General features: G+C 48.8%; 1 protein-coding gene across 1 annotated transcript; it reads right to left on the reverse strand.

The window, feature by feature from the left end:
• Positions 1–1,056: 1,056 nt before the first annotated feature.
• On the reverse strand, positions 1,057–3,379 carry FOXC1 (forkhead box C1). Its single transcript, XM_066187132.1, has one exon. It carries the CDS (start codon positions 3,358–3,360, stop codon positions 1,654–1,656), a length of 1,707 nt encoding a protein of 568 aa, XP_066043229.1. The 5' UTR covers positions 3,361–3,379; the 3' UTR covers positions 1,057–1,653.
• Between the last annotated feature and the right edge of the window lie 17,087 nt (positions 3,380–20,466).

The following is a 20,466-nucleotide window of genomic DNA, read 5'->3' on the forward strand; positions in this document are numbered from 1 at the left end:
ATCCTGGTAATATATATATATTTTTTTTTCCGATTTGAGGAAAACTGAGGGAAAGTAAGGAAAAAAAAAAAAAAAAAAAAAAAACCAAAACAAAACAAACAAAAAAACCCCCAACAACAACACAAAACCCCACAAAACCCGGAAAACCCGGAAAAAACCAAACCCAAACAACCATATAAGACAAATTCGCCCACACAAAATATTTTAAAAATAATTTCAGTCCGAGCAATTGAGACGGACCAGCAAAGTGCCTGAAGGACGGGAGTAATGCAGAGCTGTAAAGGTGTAAGGGTAGACTGTACAAGTACCCTTTAACCCAACTACTCTTTCCCCCCCACTCCCTAAAATAAAACAGTACTTTTTTTGTGTTACAGAAGCGGCTTCACTGATGTGATTGCACGCTTTGCTATCAGTTCTAAGAAGCAGTGATTTATATGCTGGCATTATATTTAAGAGTACACGTACTACAGATTATTTGGCATCTGCTGTACACTGGAGTTTAGAAAAATATGTAATTCGTATATGAAACTATAAATAAATACGTAATCCTTCTTTAAATATAGGTACATATGTAAATCCTAGATATAAATACATTTGAAACACACACAGAGCGATCGATAGCTGGACATATACAGTTACACATGGTCTGGAATCTAGTGCATGCACTTCTACCTCGGAGTTATCACCTAATATATCCTTACATAGGCATATTATTTAAAACAACGTAATGTCGCCATACTACTGTGTATGGTCAAATGTTTCCAGGTCTTGCCATTAATTGCTAAGAAAACGTGTTTGTTTATTTGCCAACTCAGAGCTGCCATGGGAAAGTATTTTTTTCCTAGCGGATAAGGCGAGCTGACTAAGTGGAACATATTGCAGAAGAGTCTGAAAAAGGGATTTTTCGACCTGGCAGTTCCTAAATGGTCTTTGGAATTTGTGCGGAGGGGAACAAGCTGTTCCAGCGACAAAGTTAGTTATGAAATCCCTTTTCCCTCTCTTTCTTTCTCTATCTCTAAATGAAAGCATTAAAATATACAGACGTGTAAAGGATCATTCCAACTGAATGGTAATTTATTAATAAACAAACAATGCAATACCTTCAGAATATTTTCAACAAAAAAAAAGGAAAAAATATTGATAGAATAAGATTAATACAGTTTCCCTTTTTATATATAGTGAAAAAAAATCAGCGTTTCAGTCAATTTTAAAGTCACTTTTCAGGAAAGGGGGAAACACTTTCTGGCGTTTGGTCCGCAACATCCAACTACAAATTAAAAATAAATTACTATGTGGCAATTTACATTTTAAAACAAGTCCTTGTAAAAGAGGAAGTGGAGGGGGAAAGAAGCTGGTACTCTACGCTGGACTTTTCGCTCCCTTTTAAACACGGGGCATGACAATACCTTAAGGGACGGGGAAGAGCGCGGGATGGGAGGCGGGAAAAAAAAAGTATTTCTCAAAGCAATTAGAAAAAAAAAAAACTTACGTGTTATTGGAGTAACACTGTCCTTTAACAAACCAAGACATGCTTTGGGGCTGTGTCTGTACAAAAGCTTTTCGCGATGCGCTCGCTTCCCTCCGCGGGCGCTGCGGGGGCCGGTGGCGCGGTGCGGAGCGGAGTTCCCGCGGTGTCCCCGCGACGGGGCGCGCTCAGAACTTGCCGCAGTCGTAGACGAAGGCCCCGGAGGTGCGGTAGAGCGGCTGGCTGCCGGGGAAGGCCATCTGACAGCTCCCGCCGCCCCCCGCCCCGCCGCCGCCGCCGCCACCGCCCCCTGCCCCGCCGCCGCCGCCGCCGCCGCCCGGCGAGGCGCTGAGCCCCAGCCGCGGCGCCTCGAAGACCTCTCTCGGGGCGGCGGCGAAGCCCTGCTGCGGCCCCGCGTAGCCCGCCGCGCCCGCCAGCGGGCCCAGCTCCCCCGCCGCCGCCGCCGCTGCCGCAGCCGCCGCCGCCGCCTGGTTGAGGTACCAGGAGGCCAGGCGGCCCTGGTGCGGGTGCGGGTGGTGCCCCTCCTGGTGGCCGCCCGCCGCGCCGCCCAGCCCGCCGTGCCCCAGCGCCCCGCCGCCGCCGCCGCCGCCGCCCCCCGCCCCACCGCCGCCGCCGCCGCCGCCGCCGCCCGAGGGCATCGCGTACTCGGGCAGCGGGTCCTCGGCCGGGCTGGTGGCCGCGGCGGGCAGGTGGCCGGGCCGGTCGGCGCCGCCCGCAGCCGCGTAGAGGCTCATGGCCTGCATGTTGCAGTGGTAGGTGCCGGCGGCGGTGCCGGCGGCCGCCTGGCCGCAGGGCGAGCCGTAGACGGAGCTGTGTCCCGGCGAGTATCCGCCGAGGGACAGGGCGGGCGGGATGCCGGTGCGAGGGGCGGCGGCGGCGGGGGCCAGGAGGCCGGCGCCCAGCTCGGCGGCGGCCTGCGGCGAGCCCCGCAGCGAGGTCATGATGTTGTCCACGCTGAAGCCCGGGCCGTGGTGGTGGGGCGGCGGCGGGGGAGGCGGCGGGGGCGGCGGGGGCTCGGGAGCCTCCAGGCTGAGGGAGCGGCTGGAGGGGAGGGTGCTGCGGGGGCTGCCGCCGCTGGAGAGGCTGCTGCTGCTGTCGGGGCTCTCGATCTTGGGCACGGCGCCGAGCGGCGGCGCGGCGCCGGGGGGGGACACGGCCTGCGGCGGCGAGGCCGTGCCGTTCTCCGTCTTGATGTCCTGGATGCGGACGGGCGGCGGCGGCGGCGCGGCGCTGCCCCCGGCGGGGCCGCCCTCGGGCTCGGCGGCGGCGGCGGGCGGCGGCGGGCGCGGCGGGGCATGGTCCTTGAGGTGCAGGCGGTCCTTCTCCTCCTTGTCCTTGACGGCGTCCTTCTTCTTGAAGCGGCGGCGGCGGCGGAGGAAGCTGCCGTTCTCGAACATGTTGTAGGAGTCCGGGTCGAGGGTCCAGTAGCTGCCCTTGCCGGGCTTCTTGTCGTCGCGGGGCACCTTGACGAAGCACTCGTTGAGGGAGAGGTTGTGGCGGATGCTGTTCTGCCAGCCCTGCTTGTTGTCCCGGTAGAAAGGGAACCGCTCCATGATGAACTGGTAGATCCCGTTCAAGGTGATCTTTTTATCGGGAGCGTTCTGGATGGCCATGGTGATGAGGGCGATGTAGCTGTAGGGCGGCTTCACCATATCCTTGGGCTGCGGCGGTGGCGTGTAGGGCCCGTAGGCTCGGGCCATGCCGGCCGGGTACTGCTCGTGGGCCGGGTGGGAGTACATGCTCATCGGGGCCGGCATGGCCGTGTAGCCCCCGCCGGCCGCCGCCGCAGCGGCGCGGTAGTAGCTCTGCTCTCCGCCGAGGTACGGCACCACTCCTAGGGAGTTGGGACTGGACACGGAGTAGCGAGCCTGCATGTCCTCCCGTCAGCTTTCCCCCACCCTCCCCGCCGGACCAAACAGCGCGTCCCTTCCCCCTCCACCCCTCCACCGCTCCGCGGACCGAGCTGGACCGGGCGGCCGGGCAACCCCCACCCCCCCACCCCCCCGGCGGAGCGCGGAAAAAGGGAGGAAGAATAACGACGGCAGCGCCGAAAGCCTCCTCTTCTTCGCCCAGGAAAGCCCACCGGCGAGCTCCCGCGCTCCACGCGGAGGGGGAAAAAAAAAATCGAAAAAAGGGGGGGAAAAGGAGGGGGACAAAAAAGGGGGAAATGTTTTTAAAAAAGAAAACGGCGGAGAAAAAAAAAAGTAATCGCAGCGGAGAAAGCAGCTTCCAAACGCAGAAAGAGTATTAAGAAAATAAAACCTTTGCAAAGAGGCTCCCACGCTCCCAGTTCCTTGTTCCACGGGGATCTGCAACAAGTTGTCTGCAAAGGAGGGACAAAAGTAGAGGGATGTGTTTTGTTGGCTTTTTTAAGCGAGCAGAAGAAGAAAAAAATCCACCTTCCCGATCTCCCAGTGCAAAGTTTCCCTCTCTCTCTCCCTCTCGCTTTTTTTCAGTCTCTTTTTCAGTCGCAGGCTGCTTTGGGAAGCATCGGAAAAACTCCTGAACTTTTGAGCATCCGTCACCACGGCGAGAACTTTTTTACGCACTTACAGTTTTCTCCTTTTTTTTTTTCCCTCCCTCTCCTCTCTCGGTCTCCCTTTTTTTTTTTTTCCTCTCTTTTTTTTTTCTTTTCCTCCTTTTGCAGGCGGCTCAGCTCCGCCCCGCCGAGCTGGGCCGGCCAATGAGGGCCGGGAGACACCCCGGGCTCTGAATGAGGAGGGAAAAAAAAAAAAAAAAAAAAAAAAAAGAAGGAAAAAAAAAAAAATCCCCGCAGCGGCTCCGGGAGTTGTAGCGCTCGGGGACCGGCCACACACACTCGCCGACACACACGGACGCCTTGAGCGCCGCGGAGCCCCGCGTTCGCGCGGGCTGCTGTGCATCCGCGGGGGTCTTTCAGCGCCCGCGCATTTTGCGCGAGGACCCCGCCCGAGCCCCACTGCCCCACACCTCGCTCCCTCGCCCACACACCGGCGTCCTTACGCGCGCGGTCGCCCTCGCACACGCACCCCGGGCACACGCACCATGTGCATGCCCTCACCAATATACATGTATATATATGTGTGTATGTATATGTTTATCTGTGTATTCTTTCCCCGGAGCTCCTTCCACCCACGCGCGCACCCCGCGCTCTGCCACGCGTGTTTTCCTCACGAATGTTACCTTTTTTATTTGTGTGTGTGTGTGTGTGAGTGTGTAAGCTCCTCGGTCTGTTTTCTCCGCACGTTCCGGTCGAGCTCTCTCCTCCCATCCCCTCCAGGCTGCCGCTCGTGTCGGCGGGCCGGCTCCATGCCCGTGTGCCGGCTCGCTCCCTTGTCCGCCCGGGCCAGAAGCTCACCCCAGCTGCCTTCCACTCCCCACGCCCGCCGGAACGGCGAGGAAAGTGCGTGTGTGTGTGTGTGTGTGTGTAGTGCGGGATGCCCCTGCCCCAGCAGCACCACGCTGCCTGCAGCCAGCTTCCTGCCTGACCAAACGCTTCTGAAGAGATTGCATTCCTTCGGTTGACAAGGGTTTGACGAGTCCTCCAAAGCTTCTTTTCTATTAATCAGCCACCAAGGGCTTTCCTCCCTCTGTCTGCAAGTGAAGCGCCCGCTGCCTCTGCTGTTTATAAACACGGGCGCGTTTCTCTGAACGGGGTCTGTAGCTCGCCCCTTCAGGTAATTTTTACGTGATGTGGGATGTGATACGGAGAGCGGATCCTTGCTTTATCTCTTTACTCATTCGAGACGGAGAGGGCATAATTTTGTTCCTAGTCTTCAGAGTGGATTCCGTGGTATGTCAGGTGTGTCAAAAGAAAGAAAGAAAAAAAAAGAAAAAAAAAAAAAGGAGGGTGGGGAGAAAAAGAAGAACAAAATGAATGTTCCCTTAACTACTTCTCCGGTTCTGCTATGAAGATTTGATTTGCTTTGCCTTTGTCTAACTATCTGAAATAACATTTGCGCTCTAATCAGAATAAGACTTTAACGGGAACTCTAAGGGAACAGAGAGAGAGGGCTTGGTTATTTATTTTTTAAGTTTTAATTTCAACTGTCTCTTATATTTGAAGAATGAAGATTTTCTTTTCGTACTTTAAACACGGGTGAAATTAGTACACATTGTTTCACAGTAGTGTATTCTACCAATACTTCAGATGTTTTAAATACAACCCTGTACTCTTCCTTCGCTTTGTAGCCCATACCTCTGAAACTTCATTAGCGTTAATAATAGATCAGCTAAAAGGATCACGCTGAAATCTCTTTTAAGGGGTGGAATTTGTATGGGAAAGACGTGTGTGTGGCGCGTTTATGAGATGAATTACTCATCCTGATCTTATGACACTAAAAATACGTTAAAAGACCCTTTTGGCTTCACTGATTTGAAACCCCCTTTCCACACTTTCTACTGTGATCGATTGCTTTGGGCATCATGCTAAAGGCGCATCGTTTGCTTGGTGGTATTTTAGCAGGTATGGCTTTTCCTCTGAAAAAATGTTCTGTTGGTTATTAAAAAAGAAAAAAAGCATTTTAAATGAGATTCAAGCCATGTGAAGAAGGTAATTTATGTAGCTTAATATCTGCTCCTTTTCATATTCAAACGTAACGGGTCTCCTTTTGGTAGTAAATGTCAGTTCTTTAATGGTGAATACATTATCCCGTTTAGCCTGTTGTATTTCATCGTCTGGAATCTTTCACCTGCTCCTGCCTAATTACACTTTTTTTCCCTTTCCTCCCACCACGGCAGAATTAATAAATGTGCAAGCACTGGACTAGATGTCAATTCCAACACTTTATATTTTCAAAACTTCTTTCTTGTTTTGATGAGGGGAAAAAAAATAAAATAAAAAAGGGGAGGGGGAAGAAAGAAAAAGGGCATTTTAGCACGTTTCCATGCAGCCCGGGTCATCCGGTTTTCCCACGGTATTACCTGCCGTTAAAAACAATTTCCGTGGGCTTCCCGTTCGCTCCCTTGAGCGTCCATAACGTGCCGCTCCGAGACCCGGAGCTTTCAGTGGCTTTCTCATTTTATCTGGACAATGTTGACGGTAGCGAAGCTGTTTCACAGGCTAAGGTTGGAGTAACACCGAGAAGTTTCAGTACAGGCAAGGAGGGGGGGGGGGCATTAATCCGAGGTATTTTGCATCTAATATATTTTGCAATAGCCACTCTGATGCTATAATTGCGAACTGACGAAACTAACGTGTGTTAAGTTACAGACCTCAGCCCAGCAGGACTTTGGTTTCTCTACTGGAGGCACAAAAGTCACCATTGTGAAAATTCATAGTGGAATTTGGGGCTTGTGTGTCTGCGTGTTGGGGGGAAGCAGCGGGTGCTTGCTCCTCAGTTAGAGAGGCAGGAAGGTCAGTTTTTCCCCTGCTGTCTTTGGATACCCCCCAGGAAGGGCATTTTAGCCCCATTTGGCGCTTGGTCTTCACCAACCCTGTCGTGCGGCAGGGCTACCTCTCCCGGGCGCCTCGGCCAGCCTGGCCTCCGTGCGGGACAACCGCCTTGGCGGTGCCCCTCCTGGGTCTGCCGCAGGAACGGGGCAGGACGGCAGCAGCCTGGGCCTCCGTGGGCCCCCTCCCCGCAGGCCCCCGGGCGGCGGACACGGCCGCTGCCGCCTCCTCCCCGAAGCCGGGCGAGGGACGCCGGCGGCGGGGCGGGAGCCCCGACGGGCAGACCCAGGCCAGGGGAGCCGCGTTTGTCTTGAAACCCTCCGAGGATTCGTGTGTGTGGTCATTTGCGACCTTATTTAGGGAGATGTCAGAAAGAATGATGACATTGGAGCGGTAGGCGGCGGGGCTACCATTTGACCTGGGCAAAACCCAGGTGGACCCAAACAATTCGCTCTGCCGTTGTCCTCCTCGCTCCTCTCAAAGACCTGGAGGTGAACTGCTTTCCAGCCCCGGGCTGTTTATATTTAGTCATAGTCAGAGCTTCGCTTCTCTCCCTCTCTTTTGGCTTCAACATCATAGCAATGTCCCTGTAACTCCGAAACCAGCCACCCAGCCCGTCTCTTTGCATCTCAGGATGCAGCTTTCCGTGTTCTTTAAACAGCGGTGACACCACGGGAGAAAACCGCTGACATCCTTTCGAGGGGCAGGGAGGGAAGTGATCGCATCGAATCTGTGCTTCACCAGTAGAAAAATCTATTGTGCCGAAAGTCTCTCTGATTGCAGCCGCTGGACATGGGTGACAGCGATTCCTTCTTCCCTCCCTCTCGACCTTGCACCAGCACCTCTGCCATCCCCAGCCTGTGCAATTAAGCCGAGCTCTAAATGCAAGGTCTGTTTTGCGTGGTACTCAGTTAAGCAAACAGGCGTGATTGTTATTTTATTAATGTGGGTTAACAATTCCATAAATATGCCGAGGTAGTTTACCAATCCAGGGCGTCTTTTATCTTGAGACATAAATAACACTACTTAATACGAAAATGAGCACTCCATTCCCTGTGGCATCTTTAGCCTCTCGCTCTTAGCTGAGAAATAAATTATCCTTTGCAGTAAATGAGGCAGCAGACATCGACTTCGTGCCATTCACGAGAGAAATACCTTAATCTCAACGTTCGGTATCTAAAAGCGAATTTTGCATTTAGTTTACAAAGAACAACCGAGACCATCAAAAGGTCGGAACATTTCATCTTCCCACAATAATGATCGCGGTCGTACATATAATTCATCTTTGTGACACAGGTTGTGTCACAGATATGTCGCGGCACTAAGAAAAAGGATAAAAACCAGGCTGTGGGAAACTACTTGTGTTGTTTCTTCTGTAAAGTACCTTCTGTAAAGTACTATCACACACACACACAGAGAAAAACCCACAAGCGCGTAAGAAACCTTTAATTATTTGGTAGCTTCTCTAGCTTTGGCATCCCATGGTAGAACACTATCATGTGAGCGGCCGAGGGTGTTAAAAATTCACTCCCAAACTGACAAGAGGATAGCCAGACATGGAACTTTAAATTTTTTTTCTTTTACTTTCCAAGGTCCCCTGTCCCTTTTGTGTTCCTTTTCCTCCCTTATTTCCTTCCTTTCTCTGGGAGGGGCGGCGAGGGCGGAGGGGGGCTCAATCCATTGGATTCTCTGGATTCATATAAATGAAAACACACTGGGAGCAACGAAGCCGGGAGTATGAATCTTAGCAGCCCCATCCTGCTCCATCTCCACCTATTGCTCTAGCAGACGAGAGGAGAGAGAGACTTATTTGTATAAAGGGTTTATTTACATTAGAATGAAGCGACAGTTCCTAGTCTGGGAAGTGATAAGTACTTGGCAAGTCATTAGGTAGCAGATAGAGATCAGCCCCTGGATACATAATTGCCTGCCTTTCCCATACTCGTTTTTGAGGGCTGGGAGCTTTCTCGGGAGGGTGTGCGGCAGAACAAGTGGGGGTGCGCACGGGGGGTGGTGCTGAGGGCGCTCAGCCCTGCTGAGAGCCACGACCGGGCTCTGCCCCGCTGCGGGCGGCCCTTGGCGGGGGCCAGTCCAAAGCCTCCCGCCCTCCGCGAAGGGCTGCGCGGGGGGAGCCCGGCCCTCAAGCCTCCCATGCCTGCGTGGGGGGCGGCGGACGAGCAAGGGGAGCCGCAAAGCCGCTTCCCCGCTTGAGGAGCGACGATGCTGCCGCGCACGGCTCCGCTCGGCCCCGCTCGGCCCGGCGGCCACCTGCGCGGCGGGCGGGCGCTGCGCGGGCCGCGGGCTCCCCCTCCCGGCCCGCCCGCGCCACCGCCGCCCGCCCGCCCCCGCGGCCGCCGGGCCCCGCCGGGCACCTGCCCGCCCCCGCGGCCCCACCGCGCTCTCTCTCCCCCGGCACACGCGGGCCTCCGCACCCCACGCGGACCCTTCCCGGGCTACGGAGTCGCGGCCACGCGGGGCGGGTTTGGCGGGGCGCAACTTGCAGTCGGAGGTGAGCGCTAGAGCGATGCCAGCTGTGTCCGGGCCATTATATTCCTCCCTCTGCCAAGGAATGTCTTTATTGGTTGCCAGGCTTGCCAATATAACTTGCGAGTGAAAAAGCGTTGGTTTTCGGGAAAAGTACTTCTGTTTTTTAACCTCCCCCTTGCTGTCCGATCACTGATGTGTTCAACCTCCAAGGAACAGCTTCTTAAAACCGTCAGGTTACCCCAGAGGCAGATGCCTTCACAGAGTGGCCACAGAGATGTGTAAATTTACACACACACACACACATGCACAGCTACATGCGCTTATGGCTTTCAAGGCATTTCAAGGGTTTTACAAGGCATTTAGGGTTATTAAGTACAATCACACCGAAGAACTAGTCTCCTCTAAGGCTCCTAGGAGCTACGGTAATAGAAGTAATAAAAGTTAGATATCTGCATATGCACTTTTATCTAGCCACAGATGCTCTCTTTGCAGTTATTTGCGCACTGCTGGAAGTAACCCATGTTTGTTTACATACAGAAAGCGATGTCTCACTCTGCGAAAAGCAAAGTACAATAAAAAGTGGTGAAAGAAATAGTTTAAAAAGTAGAGCTCTCAAGATGTAACTATTATTTTCCACAGACCACAGGGAATGCACGAAAGAGATGGTGTTTTAAATGTACCTTCTGTAACAAACACTGGAAACTCACAGCTGCAGGAGTTTCATGGGCTGTGACCTCAGGCAAGCCCCATTTTCTAGTAGGTCTCTGTCCTCAAAATGAAGCAGCATACCATTTAAAGGTAAAAGAAGTCATCGTTCAGTTCCTCAGTGTGTTACAACTGCAGTTTCTGATTCTTTCTCTCCCTCTCTGCCTCTGTAAATCCACATGCAGTGCCACTTCTGCCAATCTGTAAACAGACTGGTAGGCATGATTTTGGAACAGAATAGTTGTACTGAAGAAGAAAAGAGCTTTGGCAGTATCTATTCCAATGTCTCCCCAAAAAGTGTCCCTTGTTTGACCAAATAAAAACAAAGCTTTCAGACTTTCTTTTTTTTTATGCAGGTGGCATTAGCCCCCTTCATAAACCTCTCTGTGTTGAATGTGTGGCTCTGGCATATCACCACCTCACCTGCTCAGCTCACGCCCCAGTTCCTGCCCCAGTGAGACCGGCTGGCCAACTGTGATGGCAACACAGCTGATGCTGAGCAGCATGTGAGGATGGCAACAGGCAAGCCAGGCAAGGTCAGTTCCCCCATTTTGCAAAGCAGAAGAGATTGCCAGACTGCATTCAGTGGCAGATGACCAATTTGGAGGTACTACTCTTGATAAATACAAGTACAGGTATTTTAAGAAAGCCCAGCATGAAGAATAGGACCCTTGATACAACATTAAAAAAAAAAAAAGTTTTCTATTTAACTTGATAACACCTAAAAGAGAAGCAGAGATTCTTAGCCAAGGCTTACATTTAAAAGTAATTGCACATGTATAACTGTGGGGTATAAGTGTGGTTTGTTGGTTTGAAGACAGATTCACAGCTTTCCTTTAGCACACACTTTTGCTCTCAAGACACTGCAAACACTGAAACAGTCAGTTACAAGGGGAATACTGGGTATAGAACTCAATGGTTAGTATCTTTCCTGCAGTTTACATGAGCTTGCCAGGTAGCAAAAAACAGCGTTTCTCTATTCATGGGAGCCTTTTGGAGAGGTGCCGTGTGACAGGGAGGCTGTCGGAGGCAGAAGTGTTTGCATGGGATGGAGACTGCAACTACCGTAACTGTCCCTGTGGCAAGAACACCCACAGAAACAGGTAATTTGCCCCTCCCACACCAACTAACAGCCAGAAGCAAAAAATGTTAAAGTAACTTACATCATCGTTTGCCTGTATCATTACTAAGGAGGAACTGAGAGCTGTTTTATGAGGAGCAGACAGACAAAACTAGCTTGAGCTTGAGACATAAAATACCCAAACCACTAAGATACCTGAAGGCATCCCAATTAAGTGATATTACCATCCCGATCAAGATGCAGTCATTGTTAGTAAGCACCCCTGATTTTTAACACAGATATTCCAATTAAGTAGATTTCGTGATTAGAAGCACTTAAATTAAGTGGAGAGAACAGTGTGGAGGAAAACTGGATGGCTTTTTTATAAGGGCCAGCTTCAGAAGGGAAGCTGTCACTTGCAACAGGGCATAAGTGGAGTTCAGACCACGTAGTCCAGAATCACGGCAATGCCCCTTTGCCCTGTGCTGAGCAACTATCTAACCTTGAAGACATCCAGCCTCGGCCAGTGCCTCTGTCTCTTACCTGCGTGTTCCCCGAGCATGGGTAGCTCTGCTGCTGGGCATGCCTGCAACCGCCTGAGTCAGAGCATCTTGGCACCTGTTCTCAGCCTAAATCCCAGTGGGATCCAAAAAGTAGGCAGAGTGGCGTCTAAGTACCCTCAGGGTCTGATTCAATAGATAATGTCTTGGGCTTTAGGACAAATTTGGAGGGAAGGTTCTTATCAGCTCTGCACCCTGTATCTCTGTATTTTACAGGTCTCAGCTCTGGTCAGATCCTCGTGGATTTTGGATGTAGTGACTTGAAGTGACACATTTTGGCAGGAGTCACGTAGCTTTTTATACTATTGCCTCTCTCCTTGCTACTCAGGCCTTGAGCTTGAAGGTCTAAAGCATACGTTCTGGAAAAAAAAATGCAGACAGCAAGACTTCCAAACACCGGTCCTTTAGGAAGCTCTGAGCTGAACCTGCCAAGTGTGCTGAGTGAAGGAGAGAAGGTTATGAATCTTACATCTAGGTATGTTGTGCTTAATATTCACCGTGGGCACACCTACAACTGGAACAACAGTTGTGGATAGGAGAGAGCTCTGCAAAAGAAGGTTGCAGTGATAGGGATGGCCAACCTGGGCCATGGGAATAGTTTCATGTCTCTCCCATGCATCTGTTTCCTTCCAGAGGCTGGGCATGTCTTGCATCTGCACAATAAGGGAAGGAATGTGAGCCCTCCACCACACCTCTAGCTTTCAACATTTGCTGAGCCTGTTTGTCTATTTTGGTTTTGTTTTCTTTTGTGTTGTTTTCACCTGTGACTTTTGAGATTGTAATCTCAGCAGGGTAGGGACTGCCTTGTGTTCTACATTTGTACACTGACTGTGCCTGGGATCTTGAGCTGATGTGCTAATAATGAACAAGCATAATTTTCTTGGGGAAAATCCATCTGGAACTGATTGGACTGGGGATAAAGTAGACCGTTTCCTTTGGAAGAAAAAGGCTCACGATAACCACTCGATTAAAATTATTGCTTTCTGCAGAGGTGAATACAGGTGTTCCACTCAGTAGTGTTCATCATGGATTTGCATAGACTGAATAGTACATCATGTCCCTCTTGCTCCTAAATTTAGGGGAATGGCAGCATCCATCTAAATGTCTTTGAAGAAAATGATGACGTGAAGTTTTCTTGCTGACCTGCAGCAAAGGTGTGCTCTTGATGTGTGCAAATTTGTCAATTTGCCTGCCCATAGAAGTTCCAAATGTAGTAGCTTCATGTAGTTATTTTGTCTCAGAGGTCTCTTGCTTGTGTGTCATCCTGACCTTGCACAGCTGTGTGGCATTGCAGCAAATCAGTCCAGAAATTCATATTCCAATTAGTGTTTGAAATTAATGTTTAAAATTATTTTATTTTATTTTTTCATATTCTTCCTTTCCCTTTCAAATGAGGCCAGATCCTCAAGCCATTAAACCAAATTGCATCAGTTGTGACTATGGCTTGGAGAAATTAAAGGTGAGTACCTGTACCAGCTCAGCACCACCACACTGAATGCAGTCACAGAAGTTCAGTCACTGGAGAGTGAGCAAGACTAGAGCTTGGATGATGCTGCTGGATTTCATGTGTGTGCATTGTATGCCAGGAAGCACCATGGGGTGGTGTTAGGGAAAACTGCTGGTTTAGGCAGTTCCAGTGTTGAGATTGGTTTCTTACTCTGAAAGCCCTTCCTCACAAAGTGCAGTGTGCAACAGTGTTTTTTTGTACAGACTTAAATATGCTCATTAACTCTTCAAAATAATGTTATCTCTTCCAGCGCATTTCCCATTGAAGTGAATGAAAATGTTCCCATTGACTTTAAAGCACAATTTCCTCCACCTACTCCTTTTTAAAAGACTTAATCAAGCATGTTTAGTGGAAACCTATGAGAGTTGTCTAATGACTGGCTCACTTTGCCCAGGGAAAAACGTAACTATAAACTGAAACATGATGCTGAAAACTAAGTTTAGTAGAAAGTGTTTAGTCTAGTGCTGGATGAATGATGGAAGCTTGTATTTGTGAATAATTTCTTTGACAATTGGTAAGGGAAAAAAATGACTGAATAAGTTCTTTGCTCATTTTTTTCTTGCCTGTCTACCAAACTGGCTGCACAATGCGCAAACAAATTGCTAATATTTATTCAGGAGCAAAGAGGTCAGCTTTTGTCGAAAGTGTTCTTAGCAGTGGCTTGGACAAGCACCAGATTAGCTTAATTTTCTTATGTCCTTTGCATAGTAAACGAAGGAAGTTGTGCTATTTGTTACTGAATTCACCGCGAATTTTGCACCTCTCCAGTAACACACTTTGCAGCAAATCCTCTGTTGTAAAGTCTCTGCCAGTACTGGAGCTCGGCTTTCATGCCTGCAGAAAACCTCCTGAAGACTTTAGAAAACTCTAAAGTGAGTTTCTCTTCATAGCCTGTACAGAGGGTGCTGCCCACCTTCAGTCCCTTCTGAAAGGGGCTTTTTCCAGTCAGGTGTGGTGTTGCAGACAGCAGCTGCGAGCAGGAGCTGCACTGCTAAAGAGGAGTTGTGCTTCATGATCAGGGAGGCTGCCATCTTCACATAGGCTGGTGTAAATAGTTGCTGATTGCCAGAGAGAAGGTGCTTATTAATTATTTTTCCTCTTAGTGAGAGAGGAAATACAGACAGACGTCGGAGTCTCTGGAGAGTTCTCTTTATTAGCTTGACCTGACAGCCCTACCAAGGTGTTTTGCTTGGGGACAAAATCCACGTTTTGCCTTGCAATTTAGTAAGCTTGTCTGCACTGCCTCCCACGCTTCCTCCTACAACCTTTCCCTTCCCCTGTGACACACCCAGACTTCTTTTTTGCTAGTCCTTCGTCCTCTGCTACCTTCCTGCCTTCTCCCAAGCTGCCCTAAGAGCTTAAAAGTGTTCTAAACTGAATATATATTTTCATACTTTTTTTGTCCTCCTCACTCCTTTTAAAGGACAGACAAATGTACTTTCTGTGCAAAATACTGAAGGAACAATCCCAAACCTCTAATCCCAAATCCAGTGGTATTGCTGTCAGTAGGCTTCAGTTTAAAACATGGTACTTTTGTGGGACTGTAACATGACTGCGGATTTCCCAGAGCACCTTCAAGCCCTGTGGGAGTTCGGGGAAGCTGCAGGTTCTTGAACAGCTCTTAAACTGGGTCTTATTGGCTTGATGCCTGCCCATACCATCAGCAGTTGCGTGTACTTATGTTTATCCTCTTTGAGAGGATAAGTTTTCAGGTGCTTATTTACTTTGTATTTTCTCTTCCAATGGGAACAGCCCACCCTTTTTGTGGCTTTATGTCTTCAGAATTGTGTATCTGTGTGCGAGAGTGCGGAAGGGGTAGGCAAAGTTGTTCCCCAGCCTTTCGGAGTTCCCATCTCTTCCCAAAAGCTGCCTGACACTGTGAAGGAGATGGGTCATAGCATCATTTCATCTTGGGCCACAGGATCCTTGCCACTTGCCTCCTCATGCAGAGAGGCTCAGATCTGGTCAGGGCTGTTGCAGAACAGGGAAGGGAAGGTATGAGGCATATAAACAGCAGTTAATAGGATTTCTTTCGATCTTAGCTCAGATGAACTCCCAGTGCACCTAGAGAAGCACTGCCTGATTAAATGATACAGCCTTTAGCTGTATGTGCTGTGTCACAGAGACCAGGAGTGCACAAAAATAAACTTAACACCATGCCACAGACTGAAGAGGTCATTCATGGCTTTGTCCTCGGACATGACCCAAATTCAGACCAGTCTTATTTGTATTTGGCTAGAGAGAGCCAGGCAGGTGTCAGCCCAGCTCCTGACATAATTTGGAGCAGAAACAAGGTAGTAATGAACTACGTACTGGTCTCACAACCTCATCCTCCCACCTGCTTCTGACAATAAAGAAGAACGGAGTAAAGCCAGGGGCTTTTAGCCTGGCTGCTCCCCCTGGGCATTTGGGCTGAGTGAGACAGTGCAGGAGAGGAGTGCAGTGTGTGGGAAAACCATGGTGAGGCTCAAACCTTTTTTCCTGTGCTGGAGGGTCAAAAGGTGTCCTTAACAGAAAGAAGAGACTAAACTCCTATCTGCCCTGGACTCTTTCAGGGACAGCTTGTCCCTAAAGCCCTGAGTGTGAACTGAATACATGAGAAACCCAGACTTCAGGATTTGGTGCTTGCAGGGCTGCTCCAAAGTTGTTTCTCTGAGGTGTGTTTCCCTCTGCATGCTGCTTGTAGGACCAAGCCCTGCTGTGCTGCAGTCAGCCACCTCTGCTCTTCCTGGAGCCAGAGGCAGCTCAGGGTAATCAGCACATACAGAAATGAGCTCTGACAGTGGAAGCCTGGTAAGAGCGTAGTTTAATTTCACTGTGGTATGAAGCACTCCAAGAAAACTCACAGACTCAGTTCTTTTCCTTCAAGCACAATCCCTTATCAAGGTCCTTGGCAGCAATTCACATGCAGAAAGGAGCAGCTGTCATGGTATTCCCACATACAAACACAAAAAAACAACCCCTCCCTGCTTTCAGTGCAGCAATGTTACGTAGTAGGAATAATTACAATATTTAACACTTGTATCTGAGCTTTTAATCTTCAAAGCAGTTAACGAGCACTAGGTACAGGTAATTGTAGCTGCAGAGTGATGTGGATGTCTGCAAGAAAAAGAGAATTGTGTGCATGAGTGCTCCAGTGGTCCTGTACAGGGTGGGCATGGAGCAAATAGGGCTGGAAAGGCCCAGTGACATGAAATCCCTTGGCTGTCAGGGTTGATTTTTTTCCTATGACTGATAGCTGTCCCCCTGCCAGAGGTCACTGGCTTCTCAGGTCTGTGGGTGGAATCACTCACCTTATGGTTTCCCAACCTATCTCAGTCCCGAAGAACTTGGTTAGGAAAGACCTAAATGGTAAACTGTGTTAGCTGTCCTGCCGTGTTCTCACTGGAATAGATGAGGGATTGCTTGGATAAGCAGCTCAGCCATCAGACCTGGGAAAATGGTAACTCCTGGCAAATGGATAGAAAAGAAGGTGACTGTGGAGATGCTTGCAGGAGGCCTGTAGGAGGCTGGCAATGGTGGCAGCTGGCACAGCAGGTGTGTATCTGACCAAAGGAGACAAGCCCATGCCGGTTCATCCCCATTTTGGTTTGTCCCTTGGTCAATTTGATAAAACATCACTGTAAAAGATGTTATTTGTTTCCTTAGTCTTCTGCTGTATCCATGTAGCTCTTGGCTGACAGTGGAAAGTGAGAAGGGGTGGTGGAGAAATTTGTGCTGCTTTTAATGTTTTTAATGTTTTTGCTTTCAGATTTTTTTTTTTCGGTGAAGCAGAAGGACAGAAGACAGCTCTTCAGTTTTTTGAAAGCAGGAAGGTCACAAGACAGTTGTTCAGTCCTACCATTTCTATGGCCATCTGTCCATTCGTTATTGCCTCAATCTGCAACATTGGCCGTTTGCTCTTGCAATAGTGCCCCTCTGTTCTCTCTTATTTTGCTTTCTTACTAAGATTGCTCATCCACCAGTACTTGGGTAATGCCTCTGTTGTTGCTTAGAGTAGGCAAATTAGATTAGTGGATGTGAAATGCATCCTCAGAGCATTCAGCCCTACAGGGTACCAAGCTGCCAGCACCTGGGAGGGCAGAGCATAGCCTTACACAGGGCATCCTGACCATCCAGTTCTACTCCCTGCCTTCATAGGCAAGAAGGCTTTGTGTTTATTAATGTGAGGTGATCACTCTGGCAAAACTAGGTGGTGTTGATCTGGCCCCTTCCAACTCCAATGACCCTGTGAGTCTGTGTATTGACTGCACTGTTTAGATAAGTTTGGGGCCCACGTACCTTGTAATTTGATTTTAAACAAAGCAAATACAAACTTAACTGCTGGAACATTTGTTTTCACTGGAAATCACACTCTTTATCTGTGCAGTATGAATGTCTGTCCTTCCTGCTGCTTAAGAGGAAAATGAAGGTGATATATAGTAAGGTAATAACAATACATTAACAGGAATTGGTTCATTCAAAGGGGTTAGCTCAGGGTTTGCTTTTATTTTAACTGTTCATGCACATTATCATTTTCCCCTTGAGGACTGTTTTGGGGAAAAAGATTGTGAAACCCTGAGCTAATTCTCTCTTGTGCTGCAGCTTCATTAATATGTGCGTAGCTCCAGAAAATGAAGCCTCTACTTCATGAAAATATTCCCCATAAGAATTTTGTCTCTGTCCCTTTGGTTACTGAGGTTTTAGTAATATAATTCCTCTAGTTTTTATTAATATGAATTGGATAACATTTTTTTCTTCTAAGAACTCCACTCCTGAAACTGATTGATGAGAAGAGACTTTCCATTCTGTTAAAAAAAAAAAAAAAAAAAGAGTTTCTAGACCTTATTGTTTGAGAGGAAAGCGTCCTATGAGTGTGAGCATACCTCAGAAGCAAAAAAAAAAAAAAAAAGCTCTTGGAAGAAACACATGAACAAACCAACCTCCCTCTGTAGTTTAACCTTGTGACTCTTAAGTTCCTCCTTCTCTCTGAGGCCTCAACTGTTGCAATTGGCAGTGTTGTGGAAGGGGTAGGTCTTCCAGACAGCTGCTTCCAGGCCAGCAATGCCCTGGGAGAAGGAGCAGACCCAAACTCTCAGCTTGGTAACTCAGCCTCCGGCCTGTATAGTTCTGTGGCAGTACTGTCTACAAGACGAGGAAAAAAAAAAAACAGCCAACACTGAAATCATCTGCCTTGCTCGCACCATTCCAATTAAGTGCAATCAATTGCTCAATCAATCTTTTGCTCTTAATAAAGTCAGTTATCTTTTTCCTTCTAATTCCCCTCCAGGTTTTTAAACAATTGTTCAGACAGACACAACAAGCAGCTTTTGTAAAGGAAGAGTGTAGGCGTTTCCTTTGGCTATTTTCACTTTCTGCCTATGATGATGTTATGCTCCGCACCCTCCCCAAATTCTAATCATATACAATGAGTGTTCTGGGAGCCCATATATTTTTTTTCTCCAACTGGCATGGATCGAGTACCCTAATTTGATAGCAAAATCATGCCAAAATATTTGGGGGGGGGGGGGAAGGGGGGAGCAGGGAGGAAGAATAGACATTTTGTCATCTTTGTGTTGCTGATGAGTCAGACCATTTAAACTAAGGAAAGGTTTTTAAAAAGGGAAGGGAAGTGCTCTTCAAGCTTATCTACTCCAACATTAATTTGAGTAGAAGGTAGGAGTGGAGGAAGTCTGAGCAAATCTGTTCCTCATTCAAGCTGCCTTTAGATGGTTACCGTTGTCTGCAGACTGAAAGAAGATTCATTCAATTGCTGCCGACCACTGAGTGATTGTGGCAGAGAGGGAGAGGCCCCACATGTGCTCATCTTGGTTTTGTCTCTGTGCAAAAAAGCCATGCATGCTTGATGTGCACATGAAAAAAAGACCAACACTGGCTTCCACTGCACTGCTCCAACTCCCCTGCATTCCCTGTGGGAGGGAGACTATGGCGTACCTGCAGAAAGCACATTTATGCCTCAGTGCGCCTGTCCCTGATAGGTTTAACTCTCTTGTCTTAAAAAAAAAAAAAAAAAACAACAAACCAAATAAACTGTCTTTGACTGACATAATCATGCAAGGATAATCTGTGAGTCAGGCTGTGTCTGGAATCAGAACTGGTTGGTCCCATTCAAAGAAGATTAGATGGAGCAGATACCAAGTAGCTTAAGAAAAAGGGGAGAAAAAAAGAAGATATAGTCAGAAGAGTTAGGAGTGACCCGAATGGGAAGAAAAGGTAAGAGGGTGTGGTACTGTGGAAAGTGCCAGCAGCACAGTCCTTACTTAAACTTTACTTAGACTTGCCTGAGTGTTGATTTTAGCATAAGGACGGTCAAGTCAGGCCTAGACGTTTAACGGGAAACAGAGGGGCAACGTCAAGGAAGTGGTGTCACCTCACTGTGAAAGGAAAACAAGCCAAGTTAGTGGGAAGCCTTGTGTCCTAGGGGAGCTGATGGCAATTACATCACATGAGGACGCATTTGAACTGCAGCAGCTCCTGCTCCTTGTCGGCAAACTTGAGGGAGCCTCGCTCTTGGATGCAATGGTGTGGGCTCTGGCTGCTTGTGCGCAGGGCTGGCTTCTCCAGCAGGGTTTTCAGACTGTAGCAACCCTCTGCTTCTGTGTTTACTTTACCATCAGTCCCCCAGTAAAGGGATTTGAAGCTGGCTCTAGCAGGGCCCATCCTACATGCAACTTCTGTGGTGCAGACATGCCTTGGGACATTAAAAAGTAGGTAAAACTCAGATGAATATGCTAAAGGTGGTAACAGGATAATGAGAGGGAAGTTCTATTCTACCTGATGGGCCATTTTCAACTCTGTTTTTGAGGCTAACCCTGCTGGAAGGTGAAGAGGTGAGGAATAAGTTTGCTCATCTTAGTATCACTGGTCGCAGTCTCCAGTTGCAGGCAAAAGCCTCCAGCGTACCTCAGAGGAAGTCTGCTCCAAATGATCCCAAATGACAGTGTCTCCAAGGTGCTAATACGGCAGTGGAGACCAGCTGAGTATGGAGATTTCTCACGAATACCCCTTTGCTTGGTTTTAGGGATGGAGGAGCTGTGCAGGAGGTGCTGCGCTGGTGGCAGGCCAGGAGACTATCTCCTTGCACTGGGGTGTTCCTCCCTTGGCTGGGTCTTCCAGCCTCAGGGCTGTTCGCATTGTGAGGATGGCACAAAGCAGCCTTACTTCAGGGAAGGATTGGGGCCTGGGCCTTATCTCACTTTGATTATATTAAATAATCTATCTGTCTGCCACGTTATTTACATAACTCTTATTTAAATACTTTTACATCAGACACTCTGAATCATGAGACTG

The sequence above is a fragment of the Chamaea fasciata genome, unplaced genomic scaffold (genome assembly GCF_029207755.1).
Source record: "Chamaea fasciata isolate MVZ Bird 193981 ecotype frontalis unplaced genomic scaffold, bChaFas1.0.hap1 SCAF_1, whole genome shotgun sequence".
NCBI classification, from domain to species: domain Eukaryota; kingdom Metazoa; phylum Chordata; class Aves; order Passeriformes; family Sylviidae; genus Chamaea; species Chamaea fasciata.